This window comes from Gymnoscopelus braueri (genome assembly GCF_963280865.1).
Source record: "Gymnoscopelus braueri genome assembly, chromosome: 3".
NCBI classification, from domain to species: Eukaryota; Metazoa; Chordata; class Actinopteri; order Myctophiformes; family Myctophidae; genus Gymnoscopelus; species Gymnoscopelus braueri.
In genome coordinates this window covers 33,787,626-33,813,757 of record NC_137612.1, presented here as the reverse complement: position 1 = coordinate 33,813,757, position 26,132 = coordinate 33,787,626, and the positions used below count along the sequence as shown (strand labels likewise).

Here is a 26,132-nt window from a genome sequence, read left to right as displayed (position 1 = left end):
ACGATTCTTTGAAGTGTTCCAACTGGGAAATTAAGCCCCGCTGAAGAGAACAGACAATTCCAGCTCCCTCTTTTTCTCATCAGCTTATTATCTGTCAACCAATAGACACCATTGTTGCTGTTCACATGCATGGGAAGGTTTTCAATATTATGACCAGACTGTCTGCCTGCCTCTATCAGAGCTTGACAACCTGATATGTGAACCCAGCATCGCACCCTGTCTGGGTCAGCTATTTCATTTAATTGAAAATGTGCACGCGGAGACGTCTTGCCTTCACAGAGACCGATGAGAAGACATCACACACCACGTTTTATCTCATTTTAGAGCAGTCAAGCCAATCAAAGTAACTATAGGAACACCTATTAATAAAATGAGAAAAGGTCAGCAAGAAATGTAATTCTGAAGAATTCGAAGATGTTGGGACTTAACACATTGAGTGCCAGAGTTTTTTTTTTAAATAGGGTACAGCCAGTGCCAGCGTTTTTAACGATTTTCTTACCTTTTCAAGTAGTCACAGAATATTTTGATATTGATCCCCTCATTACACACACAGGGGTCTCGTAGAATCGAGAAAAAAAAATCAGATCGCGGTAATCCGTTCCATAATTGCAGCCAGTTGAAAATAGCATGTTTCGCCAAAAATACATAGTAAAACACAGGATACAGAATATTTCCCAAATACTTTAACCAGGAAGTGAATGGAGCAGTAAATCTTTGGAACAAGTTATCTCCTGGTTATGTGTGGAGAAAAAAATATATATAATAATAATTACAACAATTAAAATATATATATATATATTCTTTTTTCCCAACTAGGGTAGGTACCCTCACTAAAAACATGCAGTAATCCTGATCTCTATACTGCCTCCCCCTGGTCAGTCGGGCACCTGATGGAGGGGAAAGGAAATGGTTGGAATAACGTGTTCCTTCCACGCGCTACGTCCTACCGGGGAAACTCCCCCCTGTCAGGTGATAAGAAGCGGCCTGCTCACTCCTCATGCATTGAAGGAAGCATGAGCTCAGTTTGGGGCTCTCCCCAGGCTGGCAGAGGGAGAGTAGCGCCCAGGATTACAAGTTTAGGCAATTGGCACTGGGTGAAAAAAATGGGTTACAAAAATCGTGGGATAAAAATGTAAAAAATAAATAAATAAGAAATCAACAGATGTTCTATATATTGTCTGAATCAACTTTGTTTGCGTTTGTTTATGTGCTAAAAGAGTGACTTTGAGAGCTGTTTTACCGTACAATGTAAGTCAACGAGGAGCATATTTTGCATGATCAATTTCTAATCAATGGAGCAATTATTTTGTATTTCTTGTCCACCTTTGGAGTTACATCATGGCAAGGTAACTACACAACCCAAACCTCTACCAAAGTGGTCTTGCCCTTTAAACAAATTCAATATATGTTGGGCCTTATGAATCTGCCAGAGAAGTGCAAATGGTAACAAATAATATGATGTAAGATACAAGTAGACTAACATAGAAGACAATACCGGTACGGCTCACTGGACAGAGTAGTGGGTCTCAAAGTGGGGTCCAGGGACCCTCCGGTTCCTTGAGGAGGTTCCAAACGGCCCCTTAAGGGTATGTAACTCTGAGGGCCCTATTCCCAGGGACATTTGAACAAACCACTAATTAGGGATTTCGGACTAGGCAAGAGGCGTTTCCCCGCAAAATTCGGTATTCTATGGCACCCCCCTCACCCGCCAAACACCTGAGCTACCCGTTACATTATGCATAGGTGTGGTTTGGGCGTTACAATGATAAAACCAATCACCGTGCCAGAAGCCATTGCCTTTAAGAGAAGACTGCGCTAGCCGTCATCCCGATCCAATATATGCTCTAGCCTATCTACCTGTCTGCACTGTTGCCTGGTCTGATTATTATAAGCCACATTGGGCTTGTTTTCCTTCTTTTTTTTTTTTTTATCCAAATACATTTTTATATTAATTTGTAGCCTATTGTGTTCACAATAAGCTTGTCATATTAGTCAGATCCGGAATAGTATATGAAAGCCATTTAAAATATGTATACTATTGGTACACACTGGCTGCTCCCAAATAATTAATTACATCATGTTGCGACAACGCTCCTACGTGGTACACAGACAAACAGTAGCACATGGGTATACTAAATTGGACAGTTTTAGGAAAGGTCTATAGCCTATGTACTCACGTTGGCTGTTATCGTTCTATTTCCACCGTTCTAATGGATTCCAGGGGTGTGTAAACATCTCTGAAGTTGCTCCATAGTTTCCTCTGAAGTGACGCAGTTAAAGTTAACTTACATCCATATTGTCCCCGTTATCTTTCATCATCCACCTTTGTTCAGTAATCCCGAACAGAGCTAAACTTTAAGTTTACAATATCAAAGCCTCTCAAACCCAGACACATTGCTGCGATGCGTATGTGCGTCGCCTACCCAAAATAACAGACATACAAGCTATCAACGGCGCTGCGTCATGTCGTGTCGACAGCTTACAGATCTGTTATTTTGGACAGCATACAATGAGGCGCGCGCGCGCCACGGAGTAGCCTATCACTAAACCAAAAACATTACATTACGTGGTCAACAACATACTAGACATGTAACTTGCTTTGAGCTTTTAATGCAGTGGTTCTCAACCTGTGGGTCGAGACCACAATGGAGCACCCAACGCCTGGCGAGCTTGTAGATCTGCTATTTTCACAATATTTATCTGTGGAACCGAGTCAAACAAAATGGGGGGGTCCCCAGTTCAAATATGGTTATTTTGGGGGGTCATGAACGTAGCGTTTACGCGGGGAATATAATAATAATATAGGCTAATATATATAATATAGGCTATAATATAATATTCACCCGAACGTCCCGCAGCATGGGTTTAATGAGACAGCAGCCAAAATGAAAATCACACTATGATCCGATCATCTTATAAAAAATGTAAGTGCTTAAGATTTTAGCCCAAACCCAACGGGACCCGACCCGGCCCGTCGGCACCGGCTGAGCCGGGTCTAAGTTTTTTTTACATCCAAATAAATTCACATATTAATTAATTTGTAGCGTAGGCTATTGTGTTCACAATAAGCAACTTGTCATATTAGTCAGATCCCCAAGAGTATATGAAAGCCATTTAAAATAGTTATATATTCCTACACAGCTGATGCCAAATAATTAATCAACAGGGCAGCGCAACGCTAAAGTAGCCTAGGTCAAATCAATCACTGTCTTGTCATGACGCAGCAGTAGAGAGCTCCCTTTAAAGTTTAAACCATAACATGACATAAATAATGGATCTTCAGAACTTTCTTCATGTCTTTTTCACCTCAAAGAAATTGTTGGATTATTTCTTCAAATGAAAGCACAGGCAGCGGCCAGAAGGTAACATTGGGTGTGATTTCTCCATTGCAAAAATGATTACGGTTATTCTATGAAACATATATTTCATAGAATAACCATAATCATTTTTAAAATGGTTATGGGGCAGTGTATATATTTATATAGCCCTATTTGCTCCAAGCTGTTTTTTAAATAAAATATAGACTGTTAGGGTAGAATGACTCCTGTTCTTAACGAATTACCAAGATTTAATGAGAAATAAGGCTTCTTTAGAAAAATGACTGACGGGCTGGGCTGGGTCTAATTTGTCAATTATTAGTCGAGCCGGGCTGAAATATTTAGGGGATATGAAAGCTCTAGTTAGTAGTTTGAAGTGCTCATGTGGCCTTAGAGTTGCTTCTTTTTGTTTTCATAGACCTGCGGACTGCGGTTGCTTATTTCTCTCCAAGGCTGGCAACACGGCTCATGGTCCAACGCACAAAGCCATTGTAGTGTCTGTGTGCACTTGACGGGTGATTTTATAAACCAGCGGGTGCTTCTAGAATCCACTATCCCCCGTCCCCAAGCCGTACCCATGTGTGTCTGTAGAATTGCAATGTGGGGGATATAGCAACAACACGCCCACGGGCACACCTCCACGCGCAAATAACGGCGTCGGCATAATGGTGACGGGTAGAGCAGGTGCTAGAATAACCTATTGGGGCGGCGCAGGTCCATTATCCCGATTTAACGGGGAATTTTTGGCCTGAGAATGGGGCCCTGAGAGTGTACAAATAGAACCATTTCCGGGTCCATTTGGTTCCATTTGTACACTCTAAGAGTTATGGGGGTCCTTGAAATTAAAGTACCAGACAACTGAAAAGTATTGCGACTGTGACCGCAAGTTAGAAACTCAAAGTGGGTATAATAACGGTGGGTATAACAGCTGTTTACAATGCGATGCAAATGTTAACAGAAGTTTGGATGTGGTTAAATGCAACACACTCTCGCATCGAAGCAGCAAGCATTCATGTTGAAAATATATCCACTGCGTGATTCATTAAAGAGTCGACCCAACCTAAAAAATATATACATAATAATAATAATCGCGGTTATGAACTCGACACCGCGGCATGCATTACACAACCGCTGTATGGCGGTATTGTGGTTATCGTATCCAACCCTAACTGTGCTACAACAAATGGAACAGAGCCTCCTGTGAAAGAAATAAGGAAGAAACCCAAATTCTTTCCAATATGGCTGCTGTGCATAGAGCCTTTTAACAAATATATGCTTCATGGGGATGGTTTCAACAAACCACTGGAGGGGTATAGGTAATTTGATTGAGTTATCAGCCTTTTGGATGTCACCGTTTTGTTCATCTGACATTGCTGCTCAGGCATTCATCAATGCATGAAAGATGTATTTGTCCATATATTCTGTTAAATGTTTGTATGTCTGGCTACAATACAGAAACCAAAACAAAACTAGTTTAACAGCAGTAGATAACAGCATTCTGTGAGGTGTTATGACAGCACAGCCAGCAATGAGGTCAAAGTCTAAAGTAAATCAACTCAGCTGTGGACACAGCCATCATCAGAACGTTGCCATAACAACAGTGAAAGCATTAACTGTCAATCAAACTTGATCATCGCCAGCTGCAACAACACTAAATCGGCAGACTATACAGCCCTATAATCTGTGTGTGTGTGTGTGTGTGTGTGTGTGTGTGTGTGTGTGTGTGTGTGTGTGTGTGTGTGTGTGTGTGTGTGTGTGTATATTTGTGTATTTTGTGCACGGCCACCCCCCAAGGTGGATTAGGCTGAAAGTTAAGGTGGAACGGGGAAGGTCATGGGCTGGTCAAAAACTCAGGCCACACCTACATATAAGACAAGCCCCCTACAACACCATGAATGCCCCCCTAACACGAGAAGGCCACACTAAAACCCAGGTCTAGCCCCCTAAAACACCCATGCCAAAACAGCCCAAACACCGCAGGCCAAGCCCATGTTCCATGCAAAAACGTGCACACCCCCTAATACGCCATGCCAACCCCATGCCGAAACCCAGGAACACACTTAAAATGGCATATCTGCGATGCATTGTGACCTTGTAGATCAGCTATTTTTGTACTGCTTCCTTAATATAAATGTGTAATATTTCATTCGTCTAAAAATCAATTCGATGTTCATTACAACTATTCATTGTCTAAAAAATTCTCAACATGTACACACAAATATTACATTGTGCCAATTTCACCCTTGGATCTTTTCCAGCACAAAATAAACACATTTGCCTTCAAAACCATTAGCTTACAATGTACAGTATCTAGAGGCTTTAGATTAATCCAAGAGTGCAAGAGGGCACATAAGAGCCCCCTAGTGGCTCCAGGAGCCCTATGCATATGCAACCACATAGTCCGCATAATAGCAAGAAACGTCCCTGTTCGTTGGCCAATTATGGGACAACAAAAAGACACTTAAATTATTAAATCAAACACGGTTCAGCAGCAACAAAAAGATATGGCTCTCTTGAGCACAATAAATCAATGCAAGAAATCCCTGTTGGATTTGAGGTGCAAGCTTACAGTATGTGGGGAAAAAAAACATAATTATGTGTAATGATCTGAAAAGCTCTACATGGAACTTTTAATAGGCTATGCACAGCAGCCATATTGGAAAGAAAGTGGACCTCTTCTTTACTTGGTGTTACCAATGATACTAATGAAGGCTCTGTTCCATTTAGTGTAGCACAGTGGTTCTCAAACGTTTTAATTTCAAGGACCTCCATAAGTCTGAGTGTGTACACATGAAACCAAATGGACCCGTAAGGGCCCATTTGGAACCTCCTGAAGGAACCATGTCAACACAATATCAGCAACGGGACTCTGTTTGACCAGAATGGAACAGAGCCTTAGTTTAGTATCATTGGCAACAGGAAGGAAGTAAGGAAGAGGCCCAATTTCTTTTCAATACGGCTGAGCCTATTCACATTAGCTAAGTGGAGTGGAGACAGATTGGGAAACATATAAAGATGTCATGGCTGCCTACAACCTTTTTATATACACCCCTCCCACTAAATACTACATTTTACTAGACTAATCATCTTGATCTTCATTATTAACCCATTAAGACCTGAAGCCGATTCTACAAATGTCTTCTAAATCCCAACAGTATTCTGAAAAACGTATGTTTCTATATCAGTGGTGCTCAAACTTTTTCATGTCAAGGACCCCCAAAATTATATGTATTTGGCCACCGACCCCTATCTCAAAATATGTTGTTCCAGGGACCCCCGGAAGCAAAGATTTGAGTTACAAAGGCTTTAAAAGAATACCGTATATATTCAAAGATTTGCACACATTTTCATGATTTTTATAGCAGATCTACAAGCTCGTAGCGCGGCACTTGGTGCCGCGCTACAAGCTTGTATATCTGCTATTTTTGAATAGCCAAAGTGTAAAATAATGCTTTTTAGCTCAAATCAAAAAGTGACATAGATGCGTTCCAGATCTTAATGGGTTAAATCATCTTGATCTTCATTATTAAAAAGATCTTAAAGATATACTTTATTTCTGTACAAAGTTAATTAAATGCTCCAAAACACATTCTGTACCCCAAGCCATTCATCCCTCAAATAAAAATATCTAAGTAGAGCTAAATAGCGTGGCAATTTCACACTTTGTAATTCACAAGTTCAGAAGCGTATACAGTGTCGAGATAAGTAATTATAGTTATATAAGCGTCTGAGTGAAGTTACAGTATATTCTCACTTCTGATAAGCAATGAATTCAAGCAAGCAATGAGTCAAGAGCTTTCATACAGCCAGCTTTCTGCCTCCCGCACATCCACATTCATCACATGATCTGTTAAAGGGATCTATACATGTGTTGTTTATCGATGGCCTTTCGGATTCAAATTAAAGAACAGTCGTGTGACATGATTGCCCTATTACTCATCGCCAAGGGAACCGATCTGCTAATCCCAGCCGCCAGTCGGCCTCTGATGTAGTGAGAACCTCATCAAGTCCACTCACAAAAGGATTGTTTGGGAAATTACCTGATGGGGCTGTTTGAATGGACTGTCTTAATACTTTGATAACATTTCAACAGATGTCCGTACATTCAGCACTGCTGCATTAACCTTCAAATGTCAAGTGACAGTTGTGAGAAACTGTTGGGCATGAGATACGCTTTGGGGAGAAGAACATTTGGAAAAGGAACATTTAATTAGGTTTATAGCACCTGCATGGTTGAGTAAAACAAACACCCGTTGCTCAGGTTATCAGACAATGAAAAAAGTCCACTGCCAAGCTGAAAAATGCGGATAGAAAGCCAGGCACACAGCCGAATCATTTCCGAATTCCATCATTGTCATTGTCAAGCTGTGGCCAAGACTGAGGGGAATGAATCTTGAAGGCTAATTTACACTTTGTTGCACAATCCTTCCAACAAGTGTCACTTTTTTTCAGTTGGCAATGCATCACTTTTGTCAATGGACACTTGTCATAAGGGAAAGGGCACATAATATCATCAGCTTACAGGAAAATGAAACCTTAGGCCAATTTAGTATTTTTTTTCTGTACAGATTAAAAACTACAAGAGGGTAACAACATGACATTGAAAAAAATGCAGTTGCAACTCACAACATTTATAATGGGTGTGTTAGGGCATTAACGAATAGTGATTTATGGTATTCAAATTATTCGACCCAAAAGTATTCGAATAGTCGATTATTCGATTTGATCAAAAAAAAAAAAACATTAAAAAAAGGTTTTTTTTTTTTTTTTTTTTTTTTTCAATGGCATTGATGACTCGACTCAAGAAATGCGAGTTGACGTCACACCAGAGCTCACAGCTGCGTGTCTGCTCTAGAAAAGACACTAAAAAAAAAAATCTTAAAAAAAAAAGATTTAGGTTTGCGAATGTGCATGCATTGACAGTAGTCAACAGTATTAGCCTGGTTTTACCCTTCTGTAGTTTTTAACCTACCGGGAGTGTTTGTGCAATGTTTCACACGATCGGTCCGGCGGCGCCCAAGATTAGCTGCTCACAGACAGACCCACAGACAGACAGAATCCCGGAAGCCAAAACTGAATCCCGTTCCGGCCTGGCGGGGATAATAACGATGACTAGCTTCAGTAGTTATCAAAACACAATTTCCCGAGGACAGCCGTTGAGAACCTCAGCACCTCAACCTCAGTGGTGCTGTGGAAATCAGCCATCCCTTTTACGTAATCTGTGGTTCATGGAATGGGCATTGGGCAGTACTCTGGCCAGGTCACTGTAGTATAGCTATTCCTATACTATATAGTATAGGAATCAGAATGAGGAACGGTCTGTTGATGATGGGATATTTAGCTGCCTCTGGCTAAAGTGCATTCACTGATGCTTTTGAGAGTTTTACTGGCATTATCGGCCGGTCAGCTTGACATTTTAAACTTAGAAGTACGTTTTAAAGTACTTTTGACAAAGTTACCAGACCGAATTCAAGTTCTGCTCATTTTGGGTTGAGCATCAGGACAATCTACTAGGGATAAGAAAATAATACTATAACTGCAGCCAACAAAAAAACATTATTACATTTAGGAATATATAAATTAAAGTTTCAAATAATGCACAAGTATCCTGTCCAAACAAGCTATTGACACCTCTGATTAGCATTTTAATAACATACTGTAATACCACATGCATGTGTGCGCGCACACACACACACACACACACACACACACACACACACACACACACACACACACACACACACACACACACACACACACACACACACACACACACACACACACACACACACACACACACACACACACACACACACACACACACCCTTTTGACACTGATCATTCTGCCGAATATAATGGAGAAATGAAAATGCAATGAACACTGGACCTTAGAGTTGTGCAAAGATTGTTTCGCGTCATCCATTTTCTTGTGAAATTTGATTAAATATCCTGGCCTGTACAGTATGTGATTAACCAGCATAATTGCTTGCAAAATGTCAGTTTAGTGGCTCTAGCACCCAGATTTTCATCCATCATTCGCAACACATAAGCTGTGATTAGTCTGTTGGATTTGGTTATCTACTAATATATCGTATTGTTTAAGGAATGAAGAGTTGTCAGTGTCTGACAGTGCTGCATCTTTCTGCTAAACAGTAGAAAAATAATAATGTGCTTTCTTATGTGAAAGACTAACTCACTGCAGAATCTTGCTGAACATTAACAATTTAGATCAAACTACAGTCAAAAGCCCTGCAGATGAGTGATCCAAAAGCTTGCGTATTAGAGAGGCTGACGGTTTGGACATGATGTATCCATGACAAAGAAAGAAAAAAAATCACAGCCTGAAATACTATCATATTATATCAAAGATGGAGAGACAGAGAGTAGGAATCAATCAAACATTGCAGAATCAGAGCACAATAATGGATAAATAATACTGTTTCCCTAAGCATATCTTTTTTTATTATAGCCTAATACAAAAAGGTACCACAATCACTATTAGCCACTACCACTATCAGCAACTGTAAAACAAGAAAAAAAAGAAAGAAAAAAGAAGCGTACCTAGTATAGAGCCCTGGGAGATCTTGGTCAGCTAAGTATATACAGGGTTTAAGTTGTTAATATGTAAATAGTTGTTTCTGATATCGTATCGTGTTGTAGGTAGAAAGGAGAGCCTGAACAATGAAAAGTGCATGCAAAACATACAGATATGGTTTGCTATACTTTATTCCCTTTGTGTATGAAATGTGCTATACAAAAAAAGTTACCTTGCCTTCATTTGGCAAATAGTAAATCTGCATCGTTACAGAGGGTGGACCATTGAGAGAAAATTAAAGACAAAAGCTCAACAGAAAATAAGGTATACTGTATCTTCAAATCTCGCTCTCACACACGCTTGCATGCACACACACACACACACACACACACACACACACACACACACACACACACACACACACACACACACACACACACACACACACACACACACACACACACACACACACACACACACACACACACACACACACACACACACATCTTTACCATGTAATCAGCCATCACCGGTAACCAAGTGTTTTTGTTCTTCCAACCCTGACACAAGCCATGGTCAAGAAAATAAAACTGAAAGCAATCACGTGTTTTGGGATAACAAAGCCTTCAACAGGTTCCTTATAGGCTACCGTGAAGACATGAGGGTCAGCGTATGATCCTCCAGATGTCAATATAATTGGCATCCAAGGGAGTCAAACTGTCAAGATGGGTGAAGTCTGTCTGTATGATGATGTTTACAAAGGCCCCAGCCTTGGAATATCTTTAAAAAATAAATGCAGTTTGCAATGAAAACAGAACACATACAGGAGAATTGCTTTTTGAGTACACTTGAGTAGCGGTCTTTGCTCATGGATAAGTGTGCATCTTCACAAAATCGGGTTGAATAACACTCCACTGTGCAGCACAGTACTTGAGTATTTCAAAATAATTTGTTCTGCGTCCAAGGTCAGTTGAGAGTCAATCAGTGAATGTTATGTTATTTTTGATATGTGAGTTAGTCTAATTGGACAAGACAGAACATTTGACTGTCAGTAATAGCATCCTGTTGTGGTTTCATTTGCAATTCAGCTGACATGTGCACACAATAAGCAACACAAATCATCAAAACAACTTGTTGTGCTGTGCAATCTGCAGTGAATAGCACAATTAAAAGTTTTAACCCATTAAGACCAGGAACGCATCTGTGTCACTTTTTCATTTGAGCTAAAAAGCATTATTTTACACTTTGGCTATTCAAGAATAGCAGATATACAAGCTCGTAGCGCGGCACAGAGTGCCGCGCTACGAGCTTGTAGACCTGCTATTTTTTTTTAATCGTGAAAATGTGTGCAAATCTTTGAATATATATTGTTTAAAGCAAACATTTTTAACTCTATTCTTTGCTTCTGGGGGTCCCTGGAACAAAACATTTTGAGATGGGGGTCGTCGGCCAAATACATATAATTTTTTTGGGTCCTTGACATGAAAAAGTTTGAGAACCACTGATATAGAAACATATGTTTGTTCAGAAAACTGTTGGGATTTAGAAGACATTTGTAGAATCGGCTTCAGGTCTTAACACATTAACCGCCAAGAACGTAGTCCTACGGTCCGTTAAATCCAACTGTTAAGCGCCGAGACCGTAGCCCTACGGTCCACGGTCTTTTCGCGCTAAAAACTTCCGGGTTCACTTTCGGAATTTTTTTGATCCACTTCCGTTTCCGGTTTGATGACCGGAAATAGAATTATTTGGGATCCGGTTTTGACGATCACGTCTGCTCTCGTTCTACAGACGAAACTGAAACTCAATTCTCTTCCTGTAGTTTTTTCTCCTCGCATTTCACTGTTTAACGTAATCCGCTCTAACTACAACATGGATACCCCGTTTGACACGTGGTCTTCACTGGGAGATACAGTGGGATGTCGCGGATGTAAACAGACCTTGTACGGCTCAATCTTAAGGATTTTAACAAGATCTATGGCGACATGAAAAAAACAAAAAAACAACAAAAACACCTTGGCACTGGTGAGTACATTATGAGATTAACCTCTGGCGGTCGATGTGTTAATGGGTTAATGCATGTACGGTATCACAAAGTATACACAAATACTTATACAGTAATGATGAGATTGCCTTTTTCGGTCCAATCAAAATTGCTCGCCCACTAATGGATGTCATAATCTTCTTTGTGAATGCTTGAATAAGACAGAACCACATCTTCTTAATGTTTGCCATTGGAGAAACAAACAAACCTTCCAAAACACATTACAAGTTGAAGAATCTGTACTTTGCTTTCTTCTTTTACATATGCTGAACTCTGGCTGCTTATCAAGTTTAATTTAAATCTGCACTGATGAGGGAGCTTGTGTTTGTATGCTGGAGCTGTGTTTATTCTGTTTAAGCCTGCAATAGAAACCAATAAACCAATAAATCTTTATTATAGCATTATCTTTCATGTCAGGTAGGCATACTGTACACAAATAGGCCTGAGGTATGCACACGCACACACACACACACACACACACACACACACACACACACACACACACACACACACACACACACACACACAAGCAATGTGCACAAGTGGACAGCAAACGGGGCGAGGCAGAGATGTCCAAGAGCTAGTAGTAGAGTTTTATATGTGGAGCTATTAATTGGGTGAAACTTTTAACATCCTATATACTCTATCCTACTACTTTTCCTTCTACACTAAATATAGAAAAATAGAAAATTGCTGAATAATCGAAGCTTGCATCGCTTGTAGAGCGGCTATTCTCTGCCAATGTTTGCAGGTATGATGACATGCCCGGAATAGAGAGGGTAGGTTTCATGTGGTTAAGCACTCACATACAAGTTGTCCTTTATGCCTAATAAGTAACAGAACATGGCTTATGCGAGTCGATTGGTGTTCACACAAAACCCCACAATGAGGAGCTTCTTCCGCTACCAGATTAGCTGGCATTGTCTGACATTATATTGACTTCATGTTGTACAAACCCTGATTATTCTGCCAGACTAGCGTCAGTGTGTCTGTGACCTCCCATCACAGCACACGGGCAGGTTATTATCGGTGCATTTACGTTACCTTTCTCCTGTGTACCTTAGACGAACCTTTGCCAGCTGTGTGGCCAGATAAGGGCCACGTGGCAAAAAATAGAGCGCTCATTTCAGAGGGAGCATGCTGTGTCATTCAAGGTGTTATTCTTCTGTGTGCTCTAATGCCATTGCAAACATCTCGAGATCAACTCAACTCTCTGTTTACACTTTGCCTGCCAATAACGCATATATGCGTTCTTTAGAATCCATCACTTGCCTGCCAATAACGCATATATGCGTTTTTAGAAGAAAAAAAAGATCTGAAGATCTAGACTCCTATGCACTTCCTTGTTAACTTAAAACTTAAAAATTCTGTATCTCGGCTCCTGAGTACTTTTTTTTTTCAATGAAAAATCTCTGGCAGGCAACAGCTAAAAATCTGAAATAATTCTGGCAGTCAATCGGTTAAGACCACACAAGAGGTGTCTACAGTGCAGTACTTGTTATTTTCCCTTCATCGTCCATACTTTATGTTAGGATCCCTTTTCCTTCCCCCTTATGTTTTGTTCCCCTTTTCCTTATTCCTTTCCTTCATCCCTCCATCGTTCTTCCCTTCCTTGCCTAACGTCTAGCTAACAAGGATGCTACCTAGTACCTACACACTGTTGCTATGGTGCCAGGTAGCATCCAGCCAAAGTGCAGTGTTCTGCAGGTGGAGTGTTTGACTTGGCAGGCGCTAATATCCTGCAGTGCAACAATAGGATTGTTATGTTTGTTTATGTGTTTCCACACGGACCCATTTCAGTGTGAGTCACCAGTGAAGCCGAGTTGACAGAGCCAGTGTGTAACGTGTGCTACGTTCTACGCGAAGCTTTAATAAAAGTGTAAGCAGCTACAATTGCTTTAACCGTCCATTCTGAGTGTATGAGAGACAGAATGAAACATGCAGCACTAAAATGTAATTTATAGTTAGTTGAGTGCCGGTGTCGCGCACTGGAAAAAGCCTATCCACAAGGTACAAGGTACAGACTTACTTGTTCTGCGATCAAAGAACACAGAGGATTCTTATATCTTATTTAAACATCATCTTACGACAGTGTAACTCACAAAAAAAAAACTAAAACATTTGAGTTGAAAACCAGCTATTTGTATAACAAGTATACATGAGGTTTTAATTTGAACGTGTGCCACTGCTTTCACTTCCCATGTGTGGGTTTACTGACTCGGGATAAAAAGCACGTTGTGCCTCTGATGTTTCATCACAAAGGGTTTTGCGTGCCGGTTGCTGCCTCACATGCACTCTGCACATTCTGAGAGGATTTTTACAATTTTTTGGGCAGTTTTTGCTTTATTCAGAGCAACAGGAACCCAAATACAGACAGACAGGAGAGTCATCCTCACGACTCACCAGGAGCATGTAGTGTAGTTAGTTGTGGCACCAGCCAACCCCCATGAGGAGTTGTTTGGAAATTCTACATTAATAATGCAGGGTAGCACTATAGAGACAGTCTATGGTGATTTATTTATACAACTGCTAGTGGAAAATATTCCTCCCTTTATGGTGAGGATATAATATTGGCTATAAAACTACAATATTAGATATTTTAGATATACAGGTTGAGGAACACATGGTCTCAGCAGAACAAGAAGCTCATGTAATCTAATTGAATCTTCATAATAAATCTACGTGGAGTCATTATATTTAAATGAACTTAATCGCCATAAAGAGTCAAGACTTGAAGCATAATTAAATGGCAACATTAAGCATTTTATTGTTTTCTCTAACTTGTGGGATTCCCTCTCCATTCTCCATCCCTTCTTTGTTTGTGTGTGTTTGTACACACACACACACACACACACACACAAATACTCACAGTACGAGTTCTTATGCCTAATTTATGCTCCGTCATACGACAGCGTCACAGACCAGAAATATCCGATCTACAAGCTCATAACTCGCCGTGAATGTGACACGTTGTGAGCTTATAGATGGGCTATTTTCGGTCCTCCGCGCCATTGAACGACGGAGCATAAATCGGGCTTTAGTCCAAAGCTGAGAAAAATGAGGGGGAGAGAGAAAGAGAGACAGAGCATGAAACGGAGACAGAAAGGGCAAATGGCGAGCACAGGCCGTTAAGCATTCCAGACACCACTATCCTCTGTAAGTATAATTCTTTTTAAATGAGTTTAGGTGTTAAATTAACCTCTGTTGAAGCTAAATTAAATTCCACAGCTATCATTAGAAAGGTTCCATTAAGGAGGCCTGTGTTGGGATATTGGCTCCAAAAGCTCCTCGGCCTGGCAGAGGGAGGAATATTTCAAATTTCCTACTGGCTATGTTCATTGTGACCCCAGGGGGGGGGGGCTTACAGGGCAACAGAATATCCCATTTATTCCATTTGGAGGCAGGCATTTCACTGACAAGTCACTACACATTCTGTAACCCCTCATGATTTTGGGTGAGACAGCCTTCCTGCTGCTTATAAAACATGCAGCAATACAGCTCGGTTCTTTTTCATCTAGGCACACTGATCCTGAATTATTTACTAAATGATGTATGCCGTTCAGGAATTAATAGCCATTTACCACTAACACCGTCCAAACTCTCCATCACTTCCTTTACACTTTCATTTATCATTCATGTTCATTGTAATATAATGGGCACACGCCACAGCCAGGAAAAACACAGCTTTCCATAAGTTGAACGGCTCAACACAATGAACAATGACATTAATGGCTAAATTTGGTCTAGTTTAAACCACTCAAGGCTGACAGCAGCATACGTCGCAAATAGCCTCATATCCATGTTAAAATTACACCTTATCCTTTATAGTCAGGGGATATTAGCAGAAAGATTTCCAATCTTGGAATAAATTCCTTACCAAAAAAAATCTTCACCAATGTGTTTGTAAAAGTGTTTAGTAACACATCTCACAAAGACTGAAATGCAGTTTCCCTAGGGGAATTTTTGACAGCTGCTGAAAGTTGGGGTACCCACCATAACCTTATGTGGGGGAAAATAAATCTGAATTAAATTCTGTTTTAAGTAGCATGTGAGGGGGCAAACTATGGTGTTTTTATGATTCTGAATCCATTGCAAGCATTTGTTTTGCACCAAAACCACTCCTTGGGCTAAAAACGGCCCAATCTCAATGGGCTTTTTACACAAAAAGTATACCTGGAAAAGGATGGCTATGGCCGTTTTTAGCCCAAGGAGTGGTTTTGGTGCAAAACAAATGCTTGCAATGGATTCAGAATCATAAAAACACCCTAGTTTGAACCCTCACATGCTACTTAAAACTTAGAATTTAGATTTCCCCCCCCCACATAAGGTTATGGTGGGTACCCCAACTTTCAGGAGCTGTCACAAATTCTAGGGAAACTGCATTTCAGTCTTTGTGAGATGTGTTACTAGACACCTTTACAAACACATTGGTGAAGATTTTTTTTGGAAAGCTATTTATTCCAAGATGTTTTTAATATCCCCTGACTATTAAAAGAATGTGCTAGTATAGAGTTTACTTCCCACATAGGAAGGCTAACAGCAATTTATCAAAAATGCAGATGGGTGGGTCCATAGTATACTGTACATACAGACATGAAATGCCACACAAATTGATTGACAAGTCTCGTGATACATTCTGTTTTACAGCATACTGCCATCATTACCTTTCAACAGAAGCAGGCAATGATTATTACTTTCATTGTTGTCAGCCAGCTGTTGTCTGTCAATCCCAGACTGGTCACTCTCTCACTGCCACAGTGTTCAATGGTCAGAGAAGGCAATTAACCTAAATTGCATATTCCAATATTTTCATAAAAGGCGTGTGTGCATTCCAGGGAGAGAGACGAAGAACACAAACACAACATTTTGGTAGTGAGCGAGTGAGTGAAGAGTGAATCGATTAATTGCTGTTAAGAATTTACCCGATTAAATGAATTTTATTTTGGGCTAAGTTATAGGTATGGTGTGTGTGATATCAAATGTGAGTTTACCATAATCACAGTAATCCTTAATCATATTCCATCATGAGGGAAGGTGTGTGTCCAGCTGATGCTCGTTGACGCTCGTTAATTTTGTATACATCAAGGCAATTATGTTTCTGCACTCATTTTCGGTTTTGAACAAGAATTTTCCTTTTGGTCCTAAAGAACGCCGCTTATCAATTAAACGATCGATAAGGTTATCAACCTATCAATTAATAAATTAATTGATAATTCGCATCCCTATGAGTGAGTGAATGAATGATGTATTCCAAGGGCAGAGACAGAGAAAATGTAAACCAAATACTAGCGACTGCATTTAGGTAATGCAAAGACGCCAATCTTTTAAAGTTGAAATATTAAGTGAGAGAACGACTGAGCGAGTGTGTTTAGCCTGGCCTTCCTTGACCCGACCACCCAACTGTGTTTGCTTGTGTTGACTGCCTTCACTGGTAAAGTCACTCGGTTCATCAAAGCAGGTAGGAAAAAACTCCAGCAGACTCACAGCACTCTGTCTTCCCCTCTAACCTCTCCTTCTGCCTGCATGTGGCCCGTCCCGGCCTCGAGCGCTTGGTCTGATAGAGATGGTGAGCAGAGAACACAGTGGAGAGCGGCCTTAACATCTCTCCGAAGGAAGGAGCAGATTATATATAGCCACTGATTAAGGCAGGGACGGGAACATGACCTACATGCATAATGACGTTTTCTCTCACTTTCTGCTCCTCTGCCTTCGTCCAGGACCAGGACTCCACAACTGGGAGAATCACTCTAATTATAACACCCGAGTTAGATTCCATTGCACACCTCATTAATGCTTCTCTTTATGGGTTAATAATGTTTTCTTAGATTGGGAGACGTGGGAGAGCCGAGCGAATGGTTTATTTGTGTGTGGGTGTGTGTGTGCAAAAAGTTAACCACATGCACACACACACACAGGTATAAAAACTGGCTGCTCTCCATTGTGCCTCTACTGTGCCAATCAGTTTACATTTGAAACAAATAATTCACAATCACACACAGTGGCCAATGTCCTTAAAATAACTGCCCCCCCCCCTCCCCTGGGGGACACACAGGGGAGAGTGCACAGAGAGATGTGTGTTTAGAGAGAGAAAGAGAGGAGGGGTGGGGGGGGGGGTTGAAGGAAAGGAGTTTTCTCCTTTCCGGCCGGGCGTTCGTCTGGCTACGACAGCGGTAACGCCGGCAGGACAGTGGGGAGCGGCCCGGCTCGCTGAGATGGAATCCAGATCCCTTCATCAGGCACCTGCGGTTGATTTAACACACATGTTCCTGGCCAGCGGAGGCGCGTGGTTATACAGCCAGTCACCCCCCTCCCGACCCGACCCCCCCTCCCACATCCCCAGCTCCCCCTTCTCCGTGGTCTCGCGGCTCTAGCCCATTACCCACCCCCCGCTGTGACGCTGTCTGGGCTCACGCAGAGATGGAGGGGACGCCGAGAGGTCACGCAACCGAGACGAAGATCAAAGGGAAATGTATGTGTGACTGTGCAAGTCTGCGCACGTGCTGGCAATAATCGAATGTGCAAATACTACTGTGTCTATTCGAGAGGAAATTGTCACATTCAGGGATTTGTAGATTTGCACATGGGTTCTCAATAAGCACCTTAACGTCCATTGTCTATCATGCACAGTATAAGTATAACATGCACAGTATACAATACATTGCTGCTATGCTCAGGCACCTTAGTTTTTTTTGTTTTTATTATCTCAGGTACTTTGTAAATATGTAGATAACTTGTCTGGCCTTCTGTTGCTCTCTTGTTTTGATCTCCTTCCCACTTGCCCCCCACCCTCTTCTTCCCCCCCCCCCTCTTCTTTCTATGGAAACTAACGTTGCGATGGGAACGATGTACAAAAAAGAATTTCACCCACTTTTTTACCTTGTAAACCTGTGATGTGACAATAAAACTGATTCTGATTCTGATTCTGATTCTGATAAATGGCTTTCAAACATTTCTTCTGCCAATTCAATTTCTGATTGATTGTTTGTTGCTACAACCTATATAATGGCATTTTCTGGCAAATTTGGTAATAGCCCCATACCATGTAAATGTATGTGCGAGAGCGAGTGCGTGGTGTGTCACGCGTGTGCGCGTGTGGGTGTGTGTGTGTGTGTGTGTGTGTGTGTGTGTGTGTGTGTGTGTGTGTGTGAGACGTGTGTAAATATGCTAAGGTTTAATAATAAATAAATTACTGTCATGATTTGAAAGGAATTTCCTTACAGTCTAAACAGTAGGAAGCCGGTTGTAAGACGTCTCCCTCTGATGAAAATTGCAGAGTAGTGATTTAGCTTTTAATCCTGCAGCCTTCTTACACAGAAAAACAAAGTCACCACTACCGCCTCCACCAGAACCAATGTCCCTGCACACTAATACAAGTGTGTATTTACACTCTTATTTAATAACGCAGCCCTTGCAGCAGGGGGGTGGGCAAACATGACTTTATGATCGACCAGTCGGTCTTCTTGACAGGCTTTTCGATAGATCGCGGAGCAATTTGAAAACTCATACAAAAAACAAACATTCATATCATCCATCCACTGTCCAATTACACTCGGCCATGAATCATATTAGGGGAGCTAATTAGAAATAAGACAAGAAGAGACAATAGTATTGAGAATGAGTTTGGGAAGAGACGCCAAGAGACAGAAGTCATTTCAACGCAAAATAGTAAGATAATTATATTTGTCATGCCGGATGGAATATGTATCTACACTACATTATATGTCTCAATTGGTTGGTAAAGTTAATGCGACGAATGCGGCCTCCAGCACACAGCTGCAGCTGCGGCCTACAGCTGCAGGGTAAATTAATAAATGGATAATTATTTTGTATTGTATGCTTTTTGTATACAGTAGTAGGCCTATCATTGAATGATTATATGTAGCTTTTTGTGATTGTGCTGTATATTATTTATTTGTTGCGTATTGCGTCTCATAACTCATCCATTACTGGTCCCTCTATCTATCTGTATTTCTAGGTAAAGCGTGTGATGGACATGATCAGCACATTGTTGTGTCCAACAATTCCATCCATGCGCTACCAATCTGACTTAAACCCGATATGTATACTTAGTTGAGTCCCCAGGGCTCTATACTAGACCCCCTACTGTTTTAGCTCTACACTAAATATCTTCAGCAAAATTTGTAGATTGTGATGAGTTGTGAGCTTGTAGATTGGCTATTTACAGCGAATGTTGGCCACAGATGGATAATGGACAGGCAGCTATTTCCGAATACCAACTTTCATAACACTAGAGGTTCGGGCCGCTATGTTGAGTACTCAAATTCTGCCCGAACCCGACCCTACCCGGGCCGAGCCTCGGGTTCCATTAAAAAAAAAAAAAAACACCCATCCGTGGCGAAAGTTTTTCTTTCCGTCGTGAAAATGTGTCTTTCGCTGTGACGCCATGCTGTGGAAAACACGCCCATAGGCTAAGCTCTGCAGGACGTGCCGTGATTGGCTAGCGAGACACATGATGAAATTAACTTCAAACTTCGCAGACGCGCTGTGATTGGCTAGCGAGACGCATGATGAAATTAATAATAACGTAAAAATTGTAAGCACGTCACTTCGCAGAACGTGCTGTGATTGGCTACCGAGATGCATGATGAAATTAATAACTCATAAATAGCACCGCTCACTTCACCCATTTTCACCCATTTTTTTCTGTTTTTTGGGCCTAACATTATGGTAATTGTTCGGGGCGGGCCCTGTTCGGGCCAGCCCAGTTAGGGCCCAGTTAGGGCCGGGCCTTAATTTTCAAGCCCGTTGAGGACTCTACCGCTACGTGGCCCTCACAACTACGTCGCACTGCTGATCACACCAATATGTCCGAGTCATAGTGTTGGGGCCTTTGTCAGAGTACCCGTTGTGTCCCTTTTGTGCTCTTGAGTTTTTTTTAACCAAGAATGAATTTGCATATGAAAAAGGATCATGTTCCATCATATGCATAATTGTTTGATGTGCTTAACACTTTTCAGATAATCAGAATTTGTCTTACATTTATTATTCATATTAAATCATTGACTTATTCTGTGTTTGTATCATTTGAATTAGAAGCCTATAATAAGACATTAAAGCAATAGCGGTTTTCACTGTCTGGCGATGGTAGATCTTGACAGCCTTGGAAAAGTGATCTTAAGCCTAAAAAGATTTTTTCCACCCCTGCCTTAAAGCAATCTCGAGTGAGATAGATCAATTACCAAAAACTTCTTGGAGCCAAAGCTCAGCTAGAGAGATAGAATGACAGGTCAAATTAAATAAATGTTTTAATATATTGATGATTCTGTGAATGTGTTTGTATTTATTGGCTATGAAGATGACATAATTTCCCCTGTGGCTCTTTATGTAAACAGACAGATGGGCTATTGGAAACCTCATCACCGCATATGTCACTTCAGCAGGTGAACTGAATGACGTGAGGGGTTCCGGAAGAATCCCTGCACAGTAAGACCCTTACTGGCCCACTTTTACACACTCAGAGTAAAATTAACACTCTCAACTTTGTTGTGAGAGATTTATTAAAGGCTGGGTTATGTGTTTTTTTCCCCCCCGGGTTTTTTCTGGTTTTGTTGTGAGAGATTTATTAAAGGCTGTGTTTATCACTTGCCTCTAATTACACATAGATTTGCCTCTCTTGCTGTGCATTATAGAAACTAGGTGGGCCACTTACCAGCAGCGTTATGTGCGGAGACATTTTATTTTCACCACATCACTTGTTTGTGGTTTGGAGTGTGACAGACAAAACAAACACAGCACCTCTGTGCCTTGTTATGTTACACATTCTTTGTTCCAGCACAAATAGTAAAAGGTAAAATCAAACCAAAAGTGAATTGGAAGATTTTCACTTTCAGTAGTACCACAGAACAACATGTGACATCACCTAAGTTTGTAAAAAAAGATTTTCCTGATTTGGGAACACATTTAGTCAAGTTCGCACGCAGAGGTTAACTGAGATCTGAGATAGGTAATTGAAGAGATTTTGCTGTGGGAGTGTATGTATGAGAATACATACATTTGCCTCTCTTGCTGTGCTATATAAACTAGGGGGCCACTTACCACCAACACTATTTTTCACCCTATCCATTTATGGGTGGACCCAACAATCGGCACTGTTAGGCAACAGGTTCTGTCGTCTATGATATCAAATCAGAGACCTATCAGCGAGGCAGATAGAGAGGCAGAGACAGAGAGAAAGGGAGAGAGAAAGAGAGAGAGGGAAATAGGTGGAGGGAGAGCGGGAGGGAGTGTATCTGAGGGAGGGAGAGAGGGACAGTGAGCCTATTTCACCCACGCAATAACCCGGTGAGGGAGAGAGAACCTATTTTACCCACGGAATAATTCAGACAATGCTGGGTACCAAACCTCATCAAGCTGATTATCACAGGGAGACTTGAGCATGTACAATTTGAGTCAAATTGTACACGTTTATGTGGCTCCATCTCAGTTTGTATAGAATGTTTTTTCCATACAGACAAGGCTGTGTTTTTTATGTTTCATCCAGTGTATTCAGCCAAAAGCAGAGGCTTACTATAACAATGAGATAATAAATTCAAGGTTAACTTTCAAACTGGACTATTACTAAGAGACACAGTAAATGAAATGGGACAATACTCCAACATACACGAACCCAAGTAGATTCATTCAGCCAACCTTTTCTATGCTGCAATAGCCTCGGAAACCCATGCATTTATGCTGCAAAGGCAGTCATGGACTTCAAATATCTCGGTGCCTGGACTACTTCCACAGAACAGGATCTGAAGGTCCGGAGGGCACTTGCCTGGAATGCCTTGCATGGGATGAGGAGAGAGTGGAAATCCGACCTCAAGAGGCGGCTGCTCGTGGCTACAGTGGAGTCAGTACTACTGTATGGTGCCGAGACATGACACTGACACTATGGGAGCCAACCCAAGGCACAGCCAGGAAGGGAAAGAGGCTCACCACCTACGTAGACACACTACAGCGCCACAGCTGAGCTAACAACACCGCAGAGCTCAAGACCCTGATGCTAGACAGGAGGGTGTGGAGGGCAGAGAATCAGGAGTACCGAGTTACTGTTGGCTATAGTCCGCACTCTCGCATCACATCGCATGCCGCGAATTGTAGATAAAACATTGAATTCCACAATTGTCCTCTGATGTTGCACCGGTCTCTCGCCTCAAACAGACAAAACAAAGTGAATACAGTTGGTCAGATAGAAGTCCTCAAGGTCACTTCATTAGCAGTATTTTGTTGTTGACAGAAAATGACAGGCAGACAAGATGAGAGCAAATTCATTGAGACCCCCGGCTGAGACACTAAACAAATAAAGAAAACAATAAAGCCTAATTAGCAACGGGACACCTTTGAAATGTGAAACACTTCTGAAGTCCCTGAGTCATTGATGCTAAGACAGAAGACAGAAGCAGCATTATGTTTCTCATTTAGACCTTATTGACTCATGACCAGCTACGCTCATTAAACTGTCCACTTCATTAAAGTCACACAAACATACTGATCCAAAACAAGTGCACATACAGTATGAGGGACCTCCAAGATAATATATTTATGTACATTTGTTTCCATTGCCAGTTCTCAGCAACTGGTGTTGAAAGCAGATGGGGAGAGACTCGATGTGAATACATTTACCATGGCAGCAGCCTTGCAGCCTGCCCTTGAACACCTTTTGAATGTGATGGAAAACACAAATTGTTTGTACGAACACTCGTACACTCTTTACGAAAACATCTTCTGAAGAGCATTGCTATTCTATTCTCCTATTGCAGCTTTTAACAAGGTAAAGTACTTTACCCACACAACCTTTAGTGCTGATTTCAAAGCTGCCATTGTTCTAGAGTTCTTCAAGTAGCCTACTACAATCAGTTTGTGACCTGTGTGGGAGCTTTAGAGCACAGCATGAATCAATAGGAGCATTTACGCCAGCATTTCTCTCAAATGAAATCTGTTTGGAAAGTGGTGAATAAACAAAAGTTTCAAAAGGAAGTGAAGGTTAATGAGTAAAGACAATCTTGTCAAAAAGAAGAGAAAAAAAACACTATAATTAGCAACTAATCACGTCCTCAGTGCACAGAGAAAGCTTACATCTTTCAATAGGCAGATTCAAAACACTTAATCTGTTTAAGCACTAGCTCTGTTCCAGCACATCTTCGGTAGCTATGTCCTTATTTGGCCAGCTCTAACTCAGGCAAACGAAGAGCGTCATGAGTTTACACTGGTAGATAAATGCAACAGTGCCTCCCATTACTCACACTCTGGCAGTCTCATATAAGCTATTGTGTATTGAAGTATCAATATGGAGCTACGCTACTTTAAAAGTCAAAGTGGTTTTCATATATACAGTACATATATATATATATATATATATATATATATATATATATATATATATATATATATATATATATATATATACACACACACACATATTGTATTATTGCAGCTATGGTATTCATAAACAATGTTTCTACAATATCCTGCAAACACAATGACAGCAAGGACAGAGAGTGTGTGTGTGTGTGTGTGTGTGTGTGTGTGTGTGTGTGTGTGTGTGTGTGTGTGTGTGTGTGTGTGTGTGTGTGTGTGTGTGTGTGTGTGTGTGTGTGTGAGTGAGAGAGAGAGGTACTATAGTAGTGACATTTTCGCACCACACCTCTCTCTAAGCACATAAGGGTTGGGTGTGTTCTCTGTGTACATGTGTAAGAGTGTGTGTGCGTGTGCATTTGCTCACCCCAGCGTGGTCATGGTGACGATGGTGTACCAGAAGGAGGCCGGGATGCTGGTGAACTTGGTGGACGAGGAGCCCTTCTCGGCGTAGAACATGACGGTGGCGAAGATGATGATGGCCATGGTGAGGGAGAAGAGGAGGAAGCCCAGCTCTGAGGCGCAGCTCTTCAGCGTGTAGCCCAGGATGCGCAGGCCCTGCGAGTGGCGGGAGAACTTGAAGATGCGGAAGACGCGGAAGACCCGCAGCGTCACAAAGGCGCCGCTCACGTCCTCGTTGTCGGTCATCACCAGGCCGATGTAGTACGGCAGGATGGCCACCACGTCGATGATGCTCATCACCGAGCGCATGAAGAGGTAGCGGCTGGGCGCGGCAAACAGCCGCATCAGGTACTCCACGGTGAAGATCATGACGCAGGCCGTGTCCATGCAGAAGAACGCCACCGTGTAGCGCACGCCGCACGGCACGTCTTTCTGGGTGGGGGTGGCGCCGCAAGGCACGGTCTCCACCACGTTGGTGATGACCGAGATGGCGATGAAGAATCCCGTGACGTAGTAGAAGACCAGCGCCATCGTGGAGGTGTGGGGGTTCTCGAAGGCCCGCCACATGGCCTCCCTGCAGGTCATGTTTGGCGGCTTAATGTCCCTGTTCTCCTCCTGGTCGTCCTGGAGCCTCTCGGCGTTCTCCCTCTTCCTGTCCTTGTACTCTTCGTAGCAGCAGTCGCCGATGATCTCGGGAATTATGCCGAAGAAGGCCAATTCATCGTCGTAGGCCGAGATGCACTCGTAGCGCGGGTAATGGAGCTTTCCCGTCCGGTAGAAGTTGAGGACGCTTCGGAAGGTATCGGGATCCCGGTCAAAGAAGTATTCCTTGGTTTCTTCGTTGTAGAAGAACTCCTTCTCGTTGCTGCCCAGCAAGGTGTCCGGGTAACGGTCCAGAGTGTTTCTCCAGGTTTGATAACGACGACCACTGACATTGAGGACGATAAGCTCATCCTGTCTCTTTTTCTGGTCCCTTATTGGGGCAACGGGCATGGGGCAGTTGGCCACCGGCATCCAGCCAATTGCGGCTGCCCTGGCAAAGGGCAGCCAGGCAGCTACTCCTCCCGACATGATTTCACAGTCTTAGAAGCGGTCTACCTCCTCTGACCTTCAGACTTCCTTGAAATCAACTGTCATCTATAGAATAGAAATTAAACTGTCAAGACAACAGATTTTATAGTCAAAATGAATTATGAACAACTGTGCCGAGCCATTATAGCAGAATACAGCAAACTCTGGCACACGCCATCTCCTTGTGGTATTGTAAACTGAACTCTGACATTGACATTTTATCTTTCAACGTTTTCCATCTTTTTCTACCACTCTCTATTATGCTGTCCAATACAGTAGAAATATCCTACTTCCAGGTCAAAGCCATTTGTGCCAGAACAAAGCACAAAAGAGCAATGAAAACGTAGCCTATAGTGAACATGTTCCTTAACCCATTCAATCCCAGGAACGCATCTACAAATGTCTT

At 41.8% G+C, this 26,132-nt stretch overlaps 1 protein-coding gene across 1 annotated transcript in view; it reads right to left on the bottom strand.

Moving 5' to 3' along the window:
• The window catches only part of LOC308082192 (A-type voltage-gated potassium channel KCND3-like), a gene marked incomplete at both ends in the record, with an annotated part of 122,458 nt that extends 96,732 nt beyond the window's left edge, over positions 1-25,726 (bottom strand). Inside the window, one exon of the mRNA XM_080423863.1 lies at positions 24,621-25,726. Coding sequence (XP_080279989.1) covers positions 24,621-25,726 — 1,106 coding nt within the window. The remainder of the gene's footprint in view (positions 1-24,620) is intronic.
• Positions 25,727-26,132: the final 406 nt, after the last annotated feature.